The 20885-nt window shown below is 36.2% G+C and overlaps 1 protein-coding gene across 4 annotated transcripts in view; it reads left to right on the top strand.

Moving 5' to 3' along the window:
- Positions 1–20885, top strand: part of ZFPM2 (zinc finger protein, FOG family member 2) — a 306960-nt gene that overhangs the window by 42156 nt on the left and 243919 nt on the right. For 3 of the 4 annotated variants that reach the window (XM_027657044.1, XM_027657043.1, XM_027657046.1), the window contains exon 2: positions 18201–18359. The exons of the other annotated variant lie outside the window; for it this stretch is intronic. In XM_027657044.1, coding sequence (XP_027512845.1) covers positions 18201–18359 — 159 coding nt within the window. The remainder of the gene's footprint in view (positions 1–18200; positions 18360–20885) is intronic. 4 annotated transcript variants of the gene reach the window in all.

The raw sequence follows: 20885 nt of genomic DNA on the forward strand, positions 1-20885 counted from the left end.
TGACTCAGAACAGTAAGCAATTAAACTTAGTGGTTAAACCCCACGCTTCCTCTATTAACAGTGAACAGGATGCCCCTTTTCACCTTTAGGATGAAATAGAACTGTTAGTACTGTGATTTGTGTATTATGGTTTATTTCCATATTTCCAAAGATTTTTGAATTATTCCAATTTCCAAAAGTAGTCTAAAAATGTGTAAACTTTCTTAGAATCAGTTTAGTCTCTTTCCTTGAGTAATGCTACTACCTTGAAATAGTATCCCACAGAAGTCAGTATGACATCAAGCAATATTGGTTATGACATAGTGACTACTTTACACTTTAATCACCTTTTTTTTTTTTATGAGAAAGATCTGCTAAATAGTCAGTATAAAATGGAAGAAAAAAGGCAGGGGAAATGAGGGAAAGAAAATTTGAAAACCTTCTGCCAAAAGAGACAAGTACGATTAGTATCTCACAAGGCTTTATCATATAGTTCTCAATGCCTATTGAACAGGGATTTATTTACTACAGCTACTTCATGCTGTAGCATGGGGACTACCTTCATCATAGTCATATTTGTCATTGTTGAAGTGAGTAGAAACATGAATATAGGTAGGCACTGATTTACTTTTGGACTTTTTGTCTGTGATTTTGGTGACTGTCAGTTTGTAGCGGGTTGACCTTGGCTGGACGCCAAGTACTCACCAAAGCTGCTCTCGCATTCTCCTCGGCAACTGGACACAGGGGAGAAAATATAATGAAAGGTTCATGAGTTTGAGATAAGGACTGGGAAAGATCACTCACCGATTACTGTCATGAGCAAAACAGGCTCAAAGTGGGGGTATTAATTAATTACCAACAGAATCAGAGGAGGATAATGGCGAGTAAAATAAATCTTAAAACCACCTTTGCCTCACCCCTCCCTCCTTCCCAAGTTCTACCTCCTCCTCCCCAGTGGCACAGGGAGATGGGAATGGGGGTCATGATCACTTCATCACAGGTGGTTTCTGCCACTGCTGAGAGAGAGGAGTCTTTCCCTTGCTCCAATGTGGGGTCCCTCCAACAGAAGACAGCTCTCCACGGACTTCTTCCACGTGCATCCGTCCCATGGGCAACAGTTCTCCATGAAATGGTGCCATGTGAATCACCCATCACTGTCGGGTGCAGTCTTTCAGGCACAGGCTGCTCCAGCATGGGTCCCCCACGGCGCCACAATTCTTTCCAGGAAAACCTCCTCCTGTGTGGGCTCCTCTCCTCCTGGGTCAGCAGGTCCCTGCCAGGACTCTGTTCCAACGTGGATCTCCCATGGGTTCACAGCCCCCTTGAGGCATCCACCTGCTCCAATGTGGGTCTCCTCCACAGGATGCAGGTGAATCTCTGCACCCCTTTGGACCTCCATGGGCTGTAGGGACACAGTTGCTTCACTGTGGTCTGCACCATGGGATGCAGAACCTCAGCTCCAGTACCTGGAGCATGTGCTCCCCCTCCTCCACTGACCTCTGTGTTTGCAGAGTTGCTCTTTCCTGGTTGCAATTTCATGTGTGCAGTAATTCTTTTTCCTTCTTAAATATGTTGTCACAGAAGCATTACTATCATTTCTGATTGACTCAGCCTTGGCCAGGGGGGTCCATCCTGGAGCCGGCTGGCATTGGCTCTGTCAGACATGGGGGAAGCTTCTGGCATCTTCTCACAGAAGCCACTCTGCATTCCACCTGCTACCAAAACCTGACCACACAAACCCAATACACAACCACAGTCAGTAAGGAGAGGTTTATATTGTCCATTTTCAGACTAAAACCTTGACACTCAAGAGGCTTATCTGTGCTTACATACTTGAAAAGTAATCACCTGAATGTACGTTATTTCTGTTTTGACTCCCATTACTTGTATATTAAACCAAGTTTTTGTTCCAAGGAAGTTGATGAAGGTCTTGTATTCTTTATAAGAAGATGATTTTAGTCTGGAGTTATCAGGTTAATTAGTAGTCACGTTGATGAGCCTGCAGTTTTCTTTTGAAAAGTCGTTTAGATTGACAGCAGATTTCCCCTCTGGATGATTCTGAGGCCAGAATGGATTCTTGATGCCAATTTGAGTATATCAGTGTATATTTTTAGTTTCCATTCATTTTAAATAGCCATGTTTAACACTAATCACATCAAGAAGTGCAAATGTTCTCTTCCAGCCTTTTTCAAAGAGAAGGGATCTTGATAATTAGGATAAACACCAAATATTTTTATTGCTCTGGTGGTTTTCACTGGAAGTAGGATAGGAGTGAAACTATGTATCTGCTATACTTGCTAGTTTTTGTATTTTTTAATACCTTCTAGACTGGGTGTAGAAATATTACTTCGAATGCTGGCACTAGCACTGCCAATTAGTAGATCTCAAACAAAATTTGTTTTGTATAAAATTGTGTTGAAAATCATCAAACCTTTGTGAAAAATTTCCCTCTTCTTCACAACCCCATCCCTGCCACCCCCAGGAGTTAGTCTTTTGTAAAGATTTTATAGAAAACTCAGTTATTAAAAGCATAGAAGTGGTTTTCTTTAGTTGAGTCTCATGTAAGGACATAGTAGTACTTAGCTACATAATTTTCCAAGATATTTAAAAACCAATCTGATCTCCTTTTTGCTGTTTAGTTCAAAGAAGATATTTCTGAGAATTTCTCATGTTGCTATTCCTTCTCTATAGCTTTGTGTCAGTCAGATAATAGGGCTTAATTTTAAAATACTTGTTTCTGATGCATTTTTCTCAAAATATATATGAAGTCAACCTTTTTTTCTGTTCTATTAATATTATTCATTTCATCTTACCTTTCATGTAACTATTTTGACGAAATCATTCATAAAAATGTGTTGGTGTTACATGTCTTTGTCCGTGAAGAATAAGTTATGTATGATTTTGAAGCCAACTATCAAAGTCTTGAGTCTTCTAGAGTAGTAGATTATGCCAGTAATAACCAGAGCAAAGAAATAATCTACAATAAAAGCATTAGAAAACAAGTTTCCTAAAGAATATAAATGAAAATAATTTATTTTTCATTACATTAATAAAAATTATTAATCAATGGATCTACAACACAGCGTAGATTCGTTCTATCCAGAGTGAGCTCCAAAAGAGTATTATGTGTATTTGAGTCTAACAAATGATATTTTCTTGGTACTAGTCTTGCATATAGATGGTCATAAATCAGCTATACTGGTCTAGACCAAAGTACCCCCTTCATGGTAGTGCCAAGCAACTGTAGGCTCTTCTGCCTTACCATGTTCTTGACTCTGAGGCTCAAATGAAATGTGGCATATTTATGTTTGTATCTTAAAATTGGAAGGCTGTGCCCCACAAAATGTTCTAGGCACAAAGGTTTATGAATGTCATGATGGACACCTGAAAAACACGTGAGCGACAGAGCACCGTGAGAGAGTCTGGCAACAGGGAAGAAAGCATGCCTTTTTTTTTTTTTAAGACTGCTTCAAATTGCTCTTCACAAACTTTCCCCCTCACCCTGTTGCTTTCTTTTCTAATTTAAAACCAAAACCAAGTCCTTCATCTGGTACTACCTGTTTTGGTGAAGGCACAGATATGTTGGTTTGCGTTGTGTACTACTCCCTGAAATTTGATGTTGCTTGCCAGAGAAAACTGGAAAGACATCTGAGGACATTAACTGGCAACAGAGTAACCTTTAAGGATATTTCAAGCCTGGATATTGATAATGAGAAAAAAATGTTGTTCTGAGTGTTTCTTTTGCTGGGACATCAAGAAAACCCTCAAAAGGGTACATGAAAAGCAGCCTTAATACATAAGGGTACATAAAAAGCAGCCTTGTGCTAAATAAATAGCAATTACATGTTGGTAGTGAGAAACAGTTTCTCCAGTAATATTGACATAATAATCTAATATTATTGATGATCATAATATATAAATTGACTGTAAAATATTTTAAATTAAAGCATATTGAACCACTGTATTTGATGGCAGTTGAGTGACAATGATGGCAGAGGAGAAGAGGAGGAGAAAGAGAAGAGTAAGAGAAAAATATTAACCAGTAAAAATGAACATCAGCTTCAGCCTGCCATTCCATGGTCTGGTTTTCTTATGCTGCAAATCTTTTTATATAGTTTCAAGTTCTTTGCCATGAACTAGGGAGAGAAACCACAGTTCCTCTTCTCGATCTTCACCCGTAGGAGTAACCATATATTGTAATGCATGGTAACATTTCATATTATTGTGGACTGTAATGTTTCATACTTCTGTTTTTTAGTAACATCTCTTCTATAAACATGTCCATCTTGAAAATCTAATTATTTTTGGAACAATTGCTGTTACCATATGGCATGACACTGTTATTTAGCCTATGAAAAGCAGTGCGGTGAGCTGTTTCTAGTGTTTCCTTCTGTGTTATTAACAATGGCTGACCATTTTTATCAATATTGCTATTATATTTCGTACCTTGATTCCAAACCTTTTCTTATTAAACCAGTCTTGAAATTGACACTCTTAAATAATACAACTCACTTGAGTTGGTTGTCTCTGTGTCTGTAATGAATAACATCCACTTTAACCCCTAGTTTAGTCCTGGATACTTGTGCTGCAAGTGTCATGGTTTCCCTCTCTTTTTTCAGAACTCTCTGAGGTGTGACAGTCTCATGTAATGTTTACTATCTTCTTCCTTTTTGATCCCTATGAAGCAGAAACTAGATGCAGAATTTGTGCTATATTCATTTCTACTCACCTCACTACCAGAAGATGTAAGGAAAAACAGAGGAGGATACTCAAAGGATCAAGCAGTGAGATATCTGAGTAACTCTTAGACTGTAGTATGTGAGAAAAATTAAACTGTAAGAACGCTTCCCTTTTAGTAAAGTGATAATTTAAAGGGTCATGACAAGTGGCTCTAGTATTTGAAGGTATAAACATCTAAAAAAATGTAGTATCTTTAGAAGAGTTATAATGAAGAGGAATGGATTGAAACCAAAAAGGAATACTTCATTGAACATTAGGAAAAAAGCTGTAGTGTCTTCTTTTCCATTAAGGAATAATCGTTAGAAGGAAGATGTGTAAAAGCAGCATCTTCATCTTCAAAACTGAAATGGACAAAATATGATAACAGTACCAGAGGTTCAGTTCTGTGTTTCCAGGTCAGCAGTGACACAGAGTGATTTGCTTCCTGCAGACCTAGTTCAGTGGTCCCAAATTCACTAAGCATTATTCTTTTATGAATACAGTGTGCAACATTAAGCAAAATACTCCAGTGGATTTTGCATGATTGCTAAACGTACTGTACCATGTGCTTGTGTGTGTATTAAGACTGTCTTGTGAAGAGTGTCAGTGCAACTTTTCACAAGTTTAACGCAGAACACCAGCAGACAGAAGAAATGCAACTATAGCGTAAAACCTAAAGGGAAGATGGAGTGAAGAGCTTGTCTAACATACAGTCAAACCTTCCAGGACCCAAATGCAGGCAGTGTTGATTGCAGTCATGGATTCATTGGAACTACTGCCTCACTGCTACAAATAGTCCGTGTCTAGTTAAAATCTCACTAGAGCACTTGTTCTTGACTTGATAGTTATGGGGGAATTCAAGGATATTCTTCTTGTGTTTGTTGTCTTTATGTCTGTTTGATGCTGCAGTTGGATGTGCTAGTACACTACAGAGGGCTCTGTCTGGCTCCTGATGAGGTAGTATAAGAAAATGTGCAACATCTCCTGATATTAATATTGAATCATAGAATGCTTGAGGTTGGAAGAGACCTCTAGAAGCCATCTTGTCCAACCCCCTGTTCAGACAGGGTCACTCGGATCAGAGAGATGTGTTAGTAGCTACGGCAAGAGATTTAAAAAAGGGCAGTTATTTACTGAAAATACTTTGGCAAATATGATTTTTTTCATTAAGGGCAACTACATTTGGCAAGAAGTCTGTTGGGGAAAAGAGTTTCAATTTATTTTTGTGGATTAGTTCTTTAGTCATATTTTGACATTATTTCGTGATAGACCAATAGCAGTGTTACATAATTGTCACTGCTCTTATTTGCTTCATAAAATGACATAGTGTGATAGTAGCTAGAAATGTTTTAACATGTTAGTACAGACAAGAAACATTATGATGTAAGAACACTGAGATGTTTCCATAAAAATTAAATACTACATGTAAGGATTTAAAATACAAAATGATAAAATTCAATACTAAAATTTATTAGCAGTGAATATGTCAGGTAATAACAAATAAACAAGAATGAAAAGTAGAACTATATAGAATGACATTCCGATACTTTTTTTTTTTACAGTGTCTTCCTATACCAGACCTTTTCAAAATATTTAGCTCCACGGGAACTTTTTAAAAGTGTACGTTTTGTCAGTTAAGGTACTTCTAAATATATAGAAGCCAATTCCATTTGGAAATCAATATTTCATATTTAGTTTATTAGTTTCTTTTTTGTCAGCTTTAGCGATTTAAGATTTTTCAGAGTATTCTGCAAGTTTTGTAAAATGGGATGCTGCAAAGTTATGTAGTTGTATTGGTGGTTGACCTTTGAAGATCTTTGAAGTGTGGAGTTTTAATTGTAGAGTGAAACTGTCACTTCCATGAAGGTGCAGGTGTTTACACCTTAAGTGAGAGAAAATAACAAATAACTCTTCTGGATTTCATTCCTAAGGAAAAAGCTGGCTAAACGAAAACATAAGCCAGTCAAGGGTATTTTGATAATTATATTGTAATAATAGCAGAGCTGGTAAACTTTTCAAGTGAGCAAGTTTACTGAGAAGACTCAAACTGGAATAAGATTGGCATATAGAACAAGATATGAGGAAGGTTGAAAGTATAGGTGCAAAAATATTTTCAGAACTCCTATTTTCAATGAAAAAGAAAGAAGGGATGGATTACCAACTCATCATTGCCAAAGCATCCAGTGGCCTAATTTGTAGGAGTTGTATTATTCCATAAGTTGGTTCAGCAAAACGACAATCATGATAAGAGAAGAGGAAAATGAATTCTTGTTTTGATTTCATGCTTATTGCTTTGAGATTTGCATAGCCTCATAATAACACTTACCAGCCATCTGGTTTCCAGAGGAATAAAACTTATTTTTTCTTACTGAAAAGGCTAGGACATAACATGCACCATTTAAAAGCTCATTGTCTGGAAATGACATAATGACTTTGTGTTTTCAAATTATTAATTAGTGATTAACTCAGAAAACCAGCAGGTTATGCCAACTCTAGGGGTCGTACAATGTATTTTGTGCAATCCCGCAGTTCCTGTCAGTGAGGAATCAAAGTAGTTAAAAGGTGAGCAGGGATATTAAAGAACTCAAATGCTTTGCAACATGCACTTCTAGTTTATTTTAAAAGATACAGTTTGCTTAATTGTATTTTAGAGTTTATATACATGATCTATAAATGTTTTTATTTTTCAATAAATCCTATCATTTATGTGACCTATATTATGCTATCATTATACTACATATTCCTGAGATGGGATGATAGAAGTTAGAGTTTTTTCATGGTGTCTGTAAGGTGTACATGTTGGTGAAGCACAGGTTAATAGTCCATTATACGTTCAATTAACATAATAAATACTGTTATACTGATATTCTTTGAAGAATCTTAAAAACAAACAAACAGAATACATTTCACCCTTATGGTGCATCATTGTAAACTACACCAACTGTTACTGTAACTAATCATGACCAACAGTGTAGTGGACAAAATGAGATGTGAATATCCACAGAAAAGAAACTAGGCATTAACATTTCTTTGCAATGGGGCTTCAGATTTTTCCTTTAACTGTGTCATTGTGGTATGCATCAGTTTAGGTGTGCTGACTTTTTATTGAGGTCTAACCCAAACTGGCACTGAATTCTGCATACAATCTCGGTAGCTTTGATCATGTTACTAGAATTTGAATTTGGGCTGTCTTTCAGGGGCTCATTTTTCTGCAGTGTTCTCTGTTACACTTCTATTAGAAAGACAGGGGGAAAGAAAAGAAATAGTAATTTGAAGAGAAATAGTAACCTCAGAGAGAAGTCACGAGTTCCCTACCAATTTTTGGACCTGAAAAGTCCAGAATCCTTTTTTTTGCTTTTTGATTTAATTGCATGACGATGTACAGAGATGAGAGACCAGTTTCCATCTGAGAAAATGATGAACAGGAATATTCTGCAGCTACATACAAACTTAGAAAATATTAAATAAACAGAAGAAAAAAGACCTCTTAATTTTATATACCGGTTTAGTGTGTCTTTGCTGTGTGAGAAAAATGTGAGTATTTTGTCTTGAAACTGGGGTTGTAAAATTACAGTGAGTAATGAGTATGTATTCCTCTGATCCCTTAATGTACTTGATGTGAGGTTCCTCTTTCATCGTAGCTAACATGCTGGCCATTAAATACACTGCAGCAGCATCATTAGTGGCTTCAAAGTGCTCCTACTTGCATCACATTTTTCCCTCCAGCAGGTGAGTGAGAACAGTGATCAGCAAATACCAGTATGTGTCACTCACTGCTCATGTGATTGCCGGTGAAGTCCTGTGTTTGGAGTAAGGGCAGCATTGGAGTTGGAAGCAGAGCGAACTTTTGCTGCCTTCATGGCTCTGAAAAGCTTTCAGCTCCGAGCCTTACTTGTCCATGTCTAAGATAAAATTCATCCTATTTGGGGTATGGTGTTTGAAACCGCTTTGCTGTAGCAGTATGTGATGAAGGAGATAGGCTGTAGAGGAAGGTGTCCTGAGTAATAGGCAGTGTGTTACCTACGTGTTTGAGACCCTGAATGATGAGGTTAGGACACGAAAAGAAACTCCTCTTACTTACCAGTGTCACAGTTTGCTATGACTGGAGGAAAGGATTCACTGAAAATTTCTGAGACCTGAATCCTCAGAGGATTTCCCTGGACTGTTTAGAGCAGCATACCATAGACCTTATATGAGAGGTGTGGACTGATTGGTGTCTATTCTCTGTTCTCTTAAGTTGAGTTAAAAAACCTCCAAACCTTATGGTAGTAAAGTGAAAAGAGAGTCTGAGTATTTTCCTAAAATTGCAGCTTTAAGTTTTATATCCTTTGTTGTAAGATGCAAGATGAGGGATTTTCCTTTATTAGAAAGGTGAATATTAAAACTTAGAATACCTTGCCTGTAGAAAACAATATGAACATGTTAAAAAAAGTTCAAAATATCTTATATATTTTTTCTTTTTATATTTCTTTTTATATTTCATAGATATAAAAATCAATAACTTCTCATAGACATCTGAATCATCAAATAGTTGCATTTTTATTACATAAATGCATATAATTTTATGGAACGTCACAGAATTAAGCCATCTTTTTACACAGTGTAAGAAGATTTAATTTTTTTTTTAAGTCTGTAAGTTTAAACATATCATCATGCTTATCTAGTTGAAACAATTCACTGGAACTGGATAATATTTGCATCAGTGGTAGCTGTGTATTGTGGGGCAAATTATATTGTCAGTATTTCAAATTAGGTTTCCAGTAGTTTCAAAAATTGTTTTGTAAAAGTTAGCAGAATCATACTGTAAAAAACCCCCAAACCTGCAAAATATATCATAATTCAGGGAAAAATATTTCAAGGATAACATTTCTGCACAAGGAAACAGGAAATTTCCCTTCTTAACTCTGTTAAAATTAAGAAAACTACTGATAAATCACCGTTGCAAAATTATTCCTAATGTGGAAAGTTATGTAAAAGGATCACAAATTCATCTCTGAGAGCTTTATGTCCTGTTTGCTTTTCAGGCTTTAGTTAAAAATTCCCTGTGGTACTCTGGTGGTTCTCTGTTGCTGCTGAAATTTAGTAGGGTGTTGAATCACAATACTGGTCACTTCTGTCCTTCTCTTTCTCCTCTTGTATCACCAGAAATACTCAGAACCACATCTACTGTGGAGCATCTGCTGTGAAGCTGTTACGAGTGTAGGTAGAATTAAGACGTGTTTTGGCATGAGCCCCTACTTGAAAACTGAGGTCTGATACTTAACTGCAAAGGTCTTGCAGCTCATGTTCTGTGCACACTTGCATATTATTTTTTAAAATTAATGTCTCCCTAAGCATTTTCTCAATGGTCACTTTTTCATCATTTCACCTTTATTGATTGGAAATATTCTGACCTTGACTCTAAGAGCAGACTGACCATAGGCACTGTCAATTTTGTTGTGGCCCCTAGGATAATGGTAAGAGAAAAGAAGACAAGGGGATAAATGAAAATGAAGTTCAAAATTAGTGGAAGATTTAAAGGTCTTTGAAAAGTTTATATACAAGCACGGTTAATGCTGTCATGCACAGAAGTACCAAAAGACCTAGCAGTGAAGAATATTAATCCACTTTATTAAAATCAAAGTGTTCATATTTTTTTCCATAAAGAAATAATTTGAATAAAATTTGACCCTTTTTACAATAGTCTGTGGGTCAAATTGAACCTACTATTAAAATTCTTTAATATCTTTCTTGTATTACCATTTCAAAACTCAATTTAAATATTCACAGAGCTCTTTTTTTTAATAAACTTAACAAAATTCAGGTAATTTCCTTCAACTTTCTTGATTGAAGGAAGGCAGTAGGTACAGATACAAAAAGATGTACAGCTACGAGCAAAACCTGAAATCAATTATATATAAGAAATAACATAACACATGGAAAGAAATTAATCAAAAGAAAAAATTTCTGCTATATGATTTTCTTGGTCTACTACCTGCAGGCAAGGAACATAAATGAAAAAAAAATCAGCATTCTTCTTGCAGATAAGGGGAAAATTAATAAAAATGTTTCCTTCCTACCAGATCCCCTGATGCAACTTACGTTAAAAGTGAATGGCTGCAGGAAGAACTTAGGTGTTTAAAAATAACTCCTTTTTAAATTTTTTTTCTACAGAATTATACTTTTGTGCTTTTTTTCTTGTTGTTAAGCTCAGTTATATCAGGTTGGTATAGATTTATAGTGTCCTAAGAGCATTTCTTCTCCATTCTTTCTGTTAAGTTCATCATTGAATCATGTTCATAAAGTTTCTCCCAGTTTGAAAGTGAGAAATGGTTCATTCTGCTTGGGTGCCACAATGAAGATGTAAGGCATTGCTCACAAATTGAAGCAATCTGGACAAAACTTATGAAGTTCAGCCAATTTGCATAACAGACTGGAGAGGTTCAGTGTGCACAGACAGCATTGCTCTAGAGTAGAGCTCAAAACAGAATAGAAATGACAGAAATAACTTAGTTAAGCTAAATAGAAAACTCAAGGGACTGATGAGGGGAGCATTTCAGCAGAAGTGGGAGTGGTTTGTTTGACAGATATTGACCTTAAGAAATTATCTAAGTATTTTTTTTCTAAACTGATTTCCCACTTGCTCTTCAGTTACCTACTACCAGTAGCTTAATTTTAAAGCTATTCCTGCAGTGGTCAGTTTGTCAAGATTAGGTATAGCCATTTAATGTCTATCATAAGAATCTTTAGGCTCTTCTCTTGCCCTTTTTCTTTCTGTTCTCAGGGAATTATGTGATTAAACAATTTGCAGTTCTCAAAAGGAGGGAGAGACAATATTTTTTACTATGAAAATTGGATATTTGGATCTCTATTAACCAAAAGTCACAAGGAAAAAGTAGCGTGGACACTCATGGTGTCAGGTTGTTGGGGGAGCAGCTAGTTCAACAGAAGAATTTCTGTTGCCATTTTCCTTTATTATCATCTATGATATTAGCTGCAGACTTGTGTACTTCCATTTCTCTGATTTATCTAGTTACTTCTAGTTGGAAGTTCTCCTTCTCAGGAGAGTGTGGATCATCTCAGGATTAGTCCTGACAGTATCTGGCAGTCCTTGTCCTTGACAGAAATTGAAAATTTATTCTGATTGCTACAGCATATATTTATCTCCCTTATTATATCAGTCCATATCTTGACCATGGTTAAACATGTAGGGTCTGAAATATCTGAGCAGGGGCATTTTAATAAATTTTACAAAACCCAAGAAATCCAGATTCCCAACAAGGAACTTGGGAGTATATTTTAGGTAGTGTCTTGCAAAAATTTCTTCCTCAAAAGAAGAAGCTGGATTGTTTCTGTTGGGGTTGCTCAGATCACTGTTAAACTTGTCTCCAGGCTTTTTGTAAAAGGAAAGTCATTGGAGACAACCAGTCCTTTGAGTTAATTGGGACAGAAGTCTCTAGGAAGTCTTGTATGAAAACTTCTCAAAAGAAAGAGAACTCTGAACTACTGTATAGTGTCTTCACTCCGATTGCCATATTTAAAATTAGATAAATTGAACCCTCTATTGTATTTTTAGTATTCCTGACTGAAATTTTAGGAAAAACCTTCCCAGCAATGCGAATTAATAGAATTCACAGCTAATTTTCTTATGTAATTGTTTGTACTTAGAAGAAGATGTTCTTGTTGAAGCAGGAGACAAATGGATTGATTTTTCTGAAGCTTTCCCTCTGTAATCAGAGAGCATCACATACCTAGGTCTTACCATAAGCTAAGGATAATCTGTGTGTGGCAGCATGTTTTCTTAGAAAATACTGAATGGATCTCACGGAACATGCAAAATGTCTGATGTAGAACCGAGGAATTTCAGGCCTCTGATTTATCACAGTTGTTGCTATTTAATGCTACTACTTCTAATTATACTCATTAACCTCTCCCCAGCCACTCACTGTCAAACGTTGTGGGCTTTCTGAAGCATTCTTAATTTGTTAAGAGCACTGATTTATGCTGCTGCTCTGGGAATGTAGGAGAATATTGGTGGGTGAGAGGAAACTAACCACTTCACATTTTCATGAGATAATTATTTCAATGATACTTCTCTGCCATAGGATACATTCATTTTAAGTGCAAAACGCTGGACAGGAAAGCATATAAGCAGGTGCTTAATTTGAGCGTGTGTTTAAGTGGTTTCATTAGGGAGAAGTCTGATGAATTTGAGTGTGAGAAATTATTACAGAACTTAGTTCAATGTTATTGAATTTCAATTATTTCATTACAGTTATAGTACCATAAAACTGGAGTCAAGCGTTGATGTATCAGAACTAAGGCACTCAAGGGGTCCAATGCTCAAATTTGTGTTCAGAGGGGTGTTTATTGTAACAAAGGCACCTGTTGTTAAGTTAATGCAAATCCTTTTTTGGTGGTATATTCTCACACTTTTACATTCTATTAAAATTCTTACAGTGTTTGTTTTGTTTTGTTTTGCTAAAGTAGCCTGTCTTTTCAAGTGCTGAGGTAAAGATTGTCACTTAGCTAGCTATCTTTGTGTGCTTGCATCTATATACCTGCATTTGTATTACAGTATATGATATTTCAGGAATATTTATTTAGCATTTAATACATTAATACTGCTAAAAAATACATCCTTGAGTGTCTGTAAATCTAGTACAAATTAGGGAGCACAGTTCAGATTTCTCCACACTGTGCTGGCAAGTGGCCTCAATCAGAAGTAATTTTCTCCATGAAGGCACATGCAGCTCACTCATCAGCCATTCCTCAGTAGATACTGTTATTTGTATTAAATTGTATGTGGTGGTTTTTCGAAGTGGACTATGGTGTCCACTAAGCCATACAGATTTTTGCCACATTGACTCCATCTTTGCTGTCGATAATTGTACTGGTTTTTTACTGCCTCTTGTTTATCTGTGCTATTTGCGAAAAAATTTGAGATCTGTGTTTATATCAATAAATATTCGTGTATTGAAGTAAATACCAAGCGAGTTAGTAAATTACTCAACCCCTCAAAATCTTCTCTTTGGTACAACACAAGTATTTGCTTGTTTTATAAAGGAACCAGTTTTTTTCAAGGCTTCATGCAAAATCCAGAACGAATCAAAGGAGACTTAATTTGCCTTCAGTACCTCTATTCAAGACCGGGAATAGAGATTTTACCTGGTGTGATTGGGAATTCTTAACTGTTTGTCATGTGTCTGAAGCATTTCAACTCTCCTTAGATTACATCACGTGCTTTTACAAACTGCTAATAGGAGAAGAATTGCTAAAATGAGAAGACAAACATCTAGACTATCTCTGCAATTAACTATTCATCTAAATTCCTTAACTGCTTAAGTGTGAAATTTTACTGTTTTAATTACTGAAGAGTCTAGTCATATGTCAGAGCTGTTTACTGTCAGATCACTTATGTTGCTGCTCTGGGAATGTGACACAGATGAATTTCAGTAGTAGAAATTTTTGGATTTGCATTGCTATGTCATTGTGGTTGTTGTACAGTCACACTTAATCAGCAGTTATTGAAAAGGATTTTTCATCAGAACAGGATAGAACCTTAACTCTGGTCCAGCTGAAATAAAAGCAGACATAGTACATTTTGTGCCATAGGTACTTAATAACATGATTAGTATAAGTAATGGGTGTAATACTATTAAATTAAATCAACAATTTAAAATAAATGCAGAAAGAAAAGTGTGGTACTAAAGTAACTGATTAACCTGTATTCTGACTGTTGAAGGTAATATATCAACATAATAACAACTGTGGGGAAAAAAGCATTATCAGAGAAAACAGTTGAAAGAAACTCTCTTCTTTTTAAAGACTTATTTATTTTTGTCTATATGACTCTGTATTTTTAAGTATTTTAAATCAAGGAAGAAGTTGCATAGCTTTTGTGCAGGTTGTTCCCTCATAAGTCACCAATGTGCCTGTAACAAATGTGGATAGAGCCTTCCCAAATCTTCGTTTCGCAAAGCCCAGCCATGATTCCCTAGATAGAGGAGCTAGTAAACTTTGAAACTTTTTTGAAACTTTTTTGAAACTTTTTGAACCAGATAAATTCTTAGTTCTCTAGCTGACTTGATTTAGCTCTTACTTGATTTACCTCTTACCAGTAAGAGGTTTTTGGAAGCACATAACCAAACTAGGCAAACATAAGCATGCATAGTTTATGTGTTTGCATTTGTCAAGAATATGTAGTTCCACCTAATCTTTATTTTGAGATTCTGAAAATTTATTTTCTTTATTGTCTGTTTATGTGCAAGTAATTTAATCTATTAAGAATTTAATGTGCAAGAATTTAATCTATTTATACTTCCTAGTAAGTGGCTTTGGATTTTACTGTTGTCTTTAACCCACTGTATGTTTGAGTGATAATTAAAAATGGCCACAGAAATTAGGCATTGATTTTGAGTTCCCATGAAACGAGCAACTGAGAAATACTTAATTTTGATCTTATTCACCTGGGTTGGTCTTACTCATGTTGAACAATGCCTTACTCTTTAGTTAAAGTTATCAGTTTATAGCTCTGGGCATGAGCTGAATGTATTTGAACATTTAAAAAATGAAAGATGGCTCAACGTGCATAAGACAGAATTTGTCCCAAGGATCAAGTTCTAGTTGGGTGAATTAGACAAGGCAGCAGCTGTCTGAAACCTAGAAAAATAATTTATGCACAGATCCTTCAGTTTCAACAAAAGTCATGCTGGTGTTTGAAGCATAGCCTCTGATGTCAGCCCCTGCAGTGAGGTGTTATGTAAAGCTCTGATGTGTGCCCATGTGTGCACCCCTGGATAAACAGCACTGGGTTTTGTGTTTGGACTGGCATGCAAAAGGCAAAGCCCATTGTAGATGCATGTATACCTCTGATCTCCTTTGGATGTGACAGCATTTACATTTCTGCTTGCAAATGCTTGGACAGGTAACTTTAGGAACTGTTACATGCCTGTTCATACATAGCATGTATCTGCGGTGACATTAGTCAAGACTTTTTTAGTATGAAACTCATTTAAAAAATAAAGTCCCAAGCCACAGAATGACAGGAGTTTGAGCTGGCTCTGTGGATTTGGCGTGTGCATTGTATTTCTTCTACCTTCTTGGAAAGGGTGTCAATGTAAATCATAAGATGTGTTTCCATGAGTGCTGCAAATGAAAGCATACCAGCTGTATTTCTGTTCTTTTCCTAATTAACATACAGTGATGGTTAGCTTGCTGATTGCTTACTGGTGACCTGATCAAATAAACTGGTGTAACATCTAGAAAAAGACCTAAATGTCATGTACACATGCCAGTTGGATTCCTTGCAGGTAAATTGCTTTTGCTGTATTTTGCAAGACACGTTGAAAAAGTCAAATGACAAAGAACCGGTCATGCAGCAGGAAATCGACTTTCACTGAAATGTTGGCTGAAGTTTAAATTTTTCCCCCAAATTTAAAATATTTGGAAAATTTATTAAAGGCTTATAGCTTCATTTGAAATGATGCAAAATATGGTACTTATCCATCTTTATATGTGGCAAAAATTTACATTTCCCTAAAATAGCGTATTATTTGTTTCATTGTGTTTTTCCTTCCTAGTTTATTTATCCAGATGTTACTAGGAGAGCACACCAGACAATGTCACATTATAATAATATTATGAAATCTAAACAGTATTTCTGATAATTTGTGCAGAACCCCTTGTGCTTTCATTTCTGCCATGAACCTGGACACACGTGAGGTGCCTGGACTGCCCATGTTCAGCTGCAGCGCACTGCTCCAGCGTGTGCTTTGTTCTCTCTTCCGTACAGTGCGATAGCCACTCTCCATTCCCCGTGCATATGCAGTTGCTGGATTTTTTCCCAGCGTGGCTGGAAGGTGCAATTAACAGTAATGGATACTTTGATAGTGAGAATCTTTATTTCTTCAGCCATAATAATAGCCCCTTATTTTAGGAGCTATATTGTTGAATGACAGCTAGTGTTGGCGAGTGTGTGACCACAAAAGTGGGTTCATTTGGTCAGATTCTCAGCTGGCACAGAGAGTCATATTTCCATGAAAGATAGTAAGGTACATTAATTTATGGAATCCCAGCTGGGAATCTCAATCAATTTCAATAAAAAGTAACCATCATATTCCTCTGAAGCAAGAATTACACAACCTAGCCTAAAGTGAATTTTGCTGTTTTAATAAATGTAGGTAGTCACTGGTTTGTAATAAATTACATAAAATTATACTGTAGTCAATATTTGATTTCTTTAAAAATTTATTCCTTCCTTTTCATTGAACACAACACAATCATTTATGTATTGTATCTCAGCATGATAGATTATATAGGAATAGTGTATTTAATACTGTAAAACTATCATATAAATACAAATCACATTTTTTTTCATTAGCTAGCTCGCTTTCATTTTGAAGAAGAAATACTCAGTCAATTATAAATGAGACTGTGCTTTCATTGGAGAGTGAAATATGTAATTTTTTCAAGCCTCAACCATGTATAATGAAATCTCTCCTTTGAAATCCAGTCTTAAGATGGATTTTGAAACATACTGACATTTAATAAAATCTTAGTTAAATTAAAACATGTTCAGTTATTTCAAATCTCTATTTAAATCTAGGGTAAAATTCTATACGCTGCACAAGAGATGTCTTTAGCAAATAGTTACTATTAACCAATGATTTTGAAGTGTGTGTATATAAGAAAGAAGAAATTTTAATTTTTGAGTACATTCCAATCAGTAACCTGAGTGTTTTGTGTTATATGTCTGTCTGGCTCTTTTAGAGGATCTGTAGCAATACTATGTCTAGGTAATTAGAAGAAAAGTCAAAGGCCTCAGGCTGCCCTTTCAGATTCAAACTCATACCCTGCTTCTGTAACTGGTTTATGTTTCTGTAGCCCTTGACTGGTAGTTTACCACAACATTTGTTTTCCCTCTGTGAAATGGGTGGATAGTCTGTCTGAGTCCTGTCCATTGGCTGGGAGTCCGCTAAAGAGTCTGGCAAATAAATGATTACAGATACCATCGGGGGCTGCTTGAAGCAAAAGCAGAATAAACTGAAGTTTGTACTCTTAATACCTTTGTAGTAATTCACTGTTGTCAGTACTTTTAATTTGATTAACAAAGCCTGTAAAAGGAACATTTTAAGTAGTGTAATTCAGCATCAAAAACAATCACAAACAAGAGAAGGCTCTTCACTGTTTATGTGGTTTTACAAATATAGCTTTGATTTCCGCTGTTAAAACTGTCTGTGTTATAGTACTAGAGCCCAATGAATAATGAAAACCCCCTATGTGCGAGTATTATTAATACATATTATTAATGACATTTTGCATATTCTGATTTGAAGTCATCAGAAAAAGTCTCTTTCAATTTCAATTTCCATAAAATGTTATTTGTCCAATTCTAATAAGTGCTGAACACTGCCATGGAAGGAAAACCTAGCTAAAGAACTCCAGTTATAAGTTCACTAAGGTTTTATTTCACATTGTCCTTTTAGATGGTTTTGCCACAGTGTTCCTGATTCTTTTTAAAGGGCCCCTTGAAGATGCCACTGAGGATGAAGAAGAAGAGTGCCTGTCTGAGGAAAATGATACTATCTCGAAAGAAGACTTTCCATTGGAGGAAAGCTTTTCTGCAGAGTTTGAGCCTGAAAATCTGAGCTGTGAAGAAGTGGAATTCTTTTGTAATAAAGGTAATCATTGTAGCCAACCTCTCGAGAGAATACTGGCCAAACTGTGTCCAATTGGTCAAAAAGATTTTTTGGTTTATAATCTACAAAAAGCCCTATTAATATAGTACCTTAATGGGGAAAAGAGTCACTCATAGAGTTAAGTCTGGTAAGGGGTAAATATTTAAGTGTGTTGAAAGACGCTTTTCAGGGATGTGAATTGTCTTGCCTTTAATTTTTTCCTCCAAGTGTTATTTTCTCCATATTTAACTGTAGAGAACAGGCCTCAGAAGTCAATTATCAGCAGATCCGAAGCTAGCAATGCAGCATGTCTGTTCATTGCTTAGGAACAGTGCTCTACCTAGGAAACATTGCTAGAAAAACAGATTGTGTCTGTAGATTCTAGGATTAAAATAGAGCTTATTATAGAATTTATTATGTATGTAGAAAACTAGTGATTTGTGAAAGGATAACTTTTGAAGTTGCAGATACCTTTTTGGTGCATTTGTTACTTGCAAATTATTGAAGATAGAGGTATTTTAGCATAAGTCACACCAATTCATTCTTACCCAGAGTTCAGTCTGCAAGGTTTGTGCTTGCAGCTGACAGAAAAAACTCACTACTGTGTGCTGTGAGTTAATTCAAGCGTTGAATTAACCTTCTTCCTGTCAGATTTCCACTTGATTACTTTGTTGTTTGTCTTCTGCAGGTAAGGATGCCTATCAAATAGCTGGAGTTGTGGTGGTGGTGTTCTTCTGTTAGTCCACTAACCCCTCAGGCATTTGGATATTGATGATTTCTCTGTCTTTCTGTTCTTTCCCAGATATTGACATATGTTTTTTCATGATAGCTTGATATGCTTCTGGTTTTGTATTATTTTCATCTGTTTTGGACAAAGTCGAATAAATCTATTGGAAGAGTCAAGTGTTCTGACTGCAGAATATTAGTTCTTCCTGCAGAGTCTTCAGCCATCAGTGGGGAAGGCATGACGATGTGTTTTCTACATGTCCTTTATGTAGCTTTCATACTTTCAACAAAATAATTTAGTTCTCCGCTACATGTTCTTGATAAGTCAACCTAAGAGGTTAAAACAGTCTAGTCAATAGTTTAGAGTTCAGTTGCTACAAATCTTACTGTGAGGAGAGAACAGATTGTGGACAGAAATGCTTTACAAACAGAGAATTTAATACTGTTGCAACTGTGATGTGAACAAGTATTACAATTACTTCGTGTTCACTTGTTCACATGCCTTTCAGACACCACTTTCCTTAGCTGGAAAAAAGTACTGGTCCTACTATTGGCATTAATAAATAAATATTTAAACCACCACGTGCATAATTGTTATATTGGCGTCTCTTGAATTCCTTCTGTCAGCAGTGGAAGACTATACACTACTGTCAGTTCATACCATATCGGTTTGATTTATTTACTTCTCTGTACTTCTCACTACATTTCCAGGGCCCACCAATGGAAAACACTATGGTTTTGGGTGAAATAAAGAAAAAAATGTCATTTTTTTCGATAGCAGTCAATATTGCAAATTCACGTTGAATTTCAAGTTATCTTGGATCTTCCCTTTAATAAACACATCTTTCAGGGAAAGCACCGAATCCAGGCCATTGTATTAAAGAAGATCAGGAATCAAAGGGGAATACACTTAAATCTGAATCTTGATTATTATATGTTTTATTAAGAACATCTGCTGATTCTTCAAGCTGAATGCCTTCTGACTTCTCAGCAGTCCTTTTTCCAAGTGTGCTGTAGTTAGAAAAGAATCTGAAGCCTCTCCAGTGCAACTGCTACAGAAGAAAAGTTGAAAAGGAAATTTCTGAGGATCAAGGGGCACATAAAACCACTAATCTACCTCCAGCAGAGGCAGTGTGATAGAAAGTCCCACTTTGAAGCAAGTTGAGAATATCCCTGGGAAAGGATGGAATGGGAGAGAGTAGAGGTGTGCTGGTTTTTATTAATGTCTCAGCTTCTGCTGAGTATCCTGCTTCTTCAGGGATACATCTTAAGTGTCATTACCATGAGGTCACCTGTGTTTTCCATTAAAGGTTCTAGAAAGTAAAGGTATTTTCTTAGATATAGGTATTATCTGTCCTCTTTCCCTCTCCTGGGGTTTCTTCCTAGCTGACTCAGAACAGGAGGACAAATGAGTAGTGGGGCTTCCTGCAAGAATCAAGAGACGTGGGGAACAAGTGGCACAGCTGTTGGGGAGGAGCTGTTTGTGAGTCTCCATCCATGGTATCCTTTTTGTACTTAGTCAGCTATATAAATTCAAGTATCACCTAAAACCAGAGGCTTTTAACTATCCAGACTAGGCACAGAAGGCAAAAATTTACTGAACTCACAATTCTTTCAGAGGAATGAAAGTAGAGGATGTACAGGTTCACAACTTGGTAACTTTGGCTTTTTTAACTGAAGAGATTTTCCTGTCAAACTGTACCTGGTTGTATTATAAGCAGAGAGCAGTCTCTTACTCTCTAAATTGCAAACAGCTAACCTTTATAAAGCCATACTTGTCATTCCCACCTTATTAATTTGGGT

This window comes from Corapipo altera, unplaced genomic scaffold (genome assembly GCF_003945725.1).
Source record: "Corapipo altera isolate COAL_440 unplaced genomic scaffold, ASM394572v1 52b, whole genome shotgun sequence".
In the NCBI taxonomy this organism is placed as follows: domain Eukaryota; kingdom Metazoa; phylum Chordata; class Aves; order Passeriformes; family Pipridae; genus Corapipo; species Corapipo altera.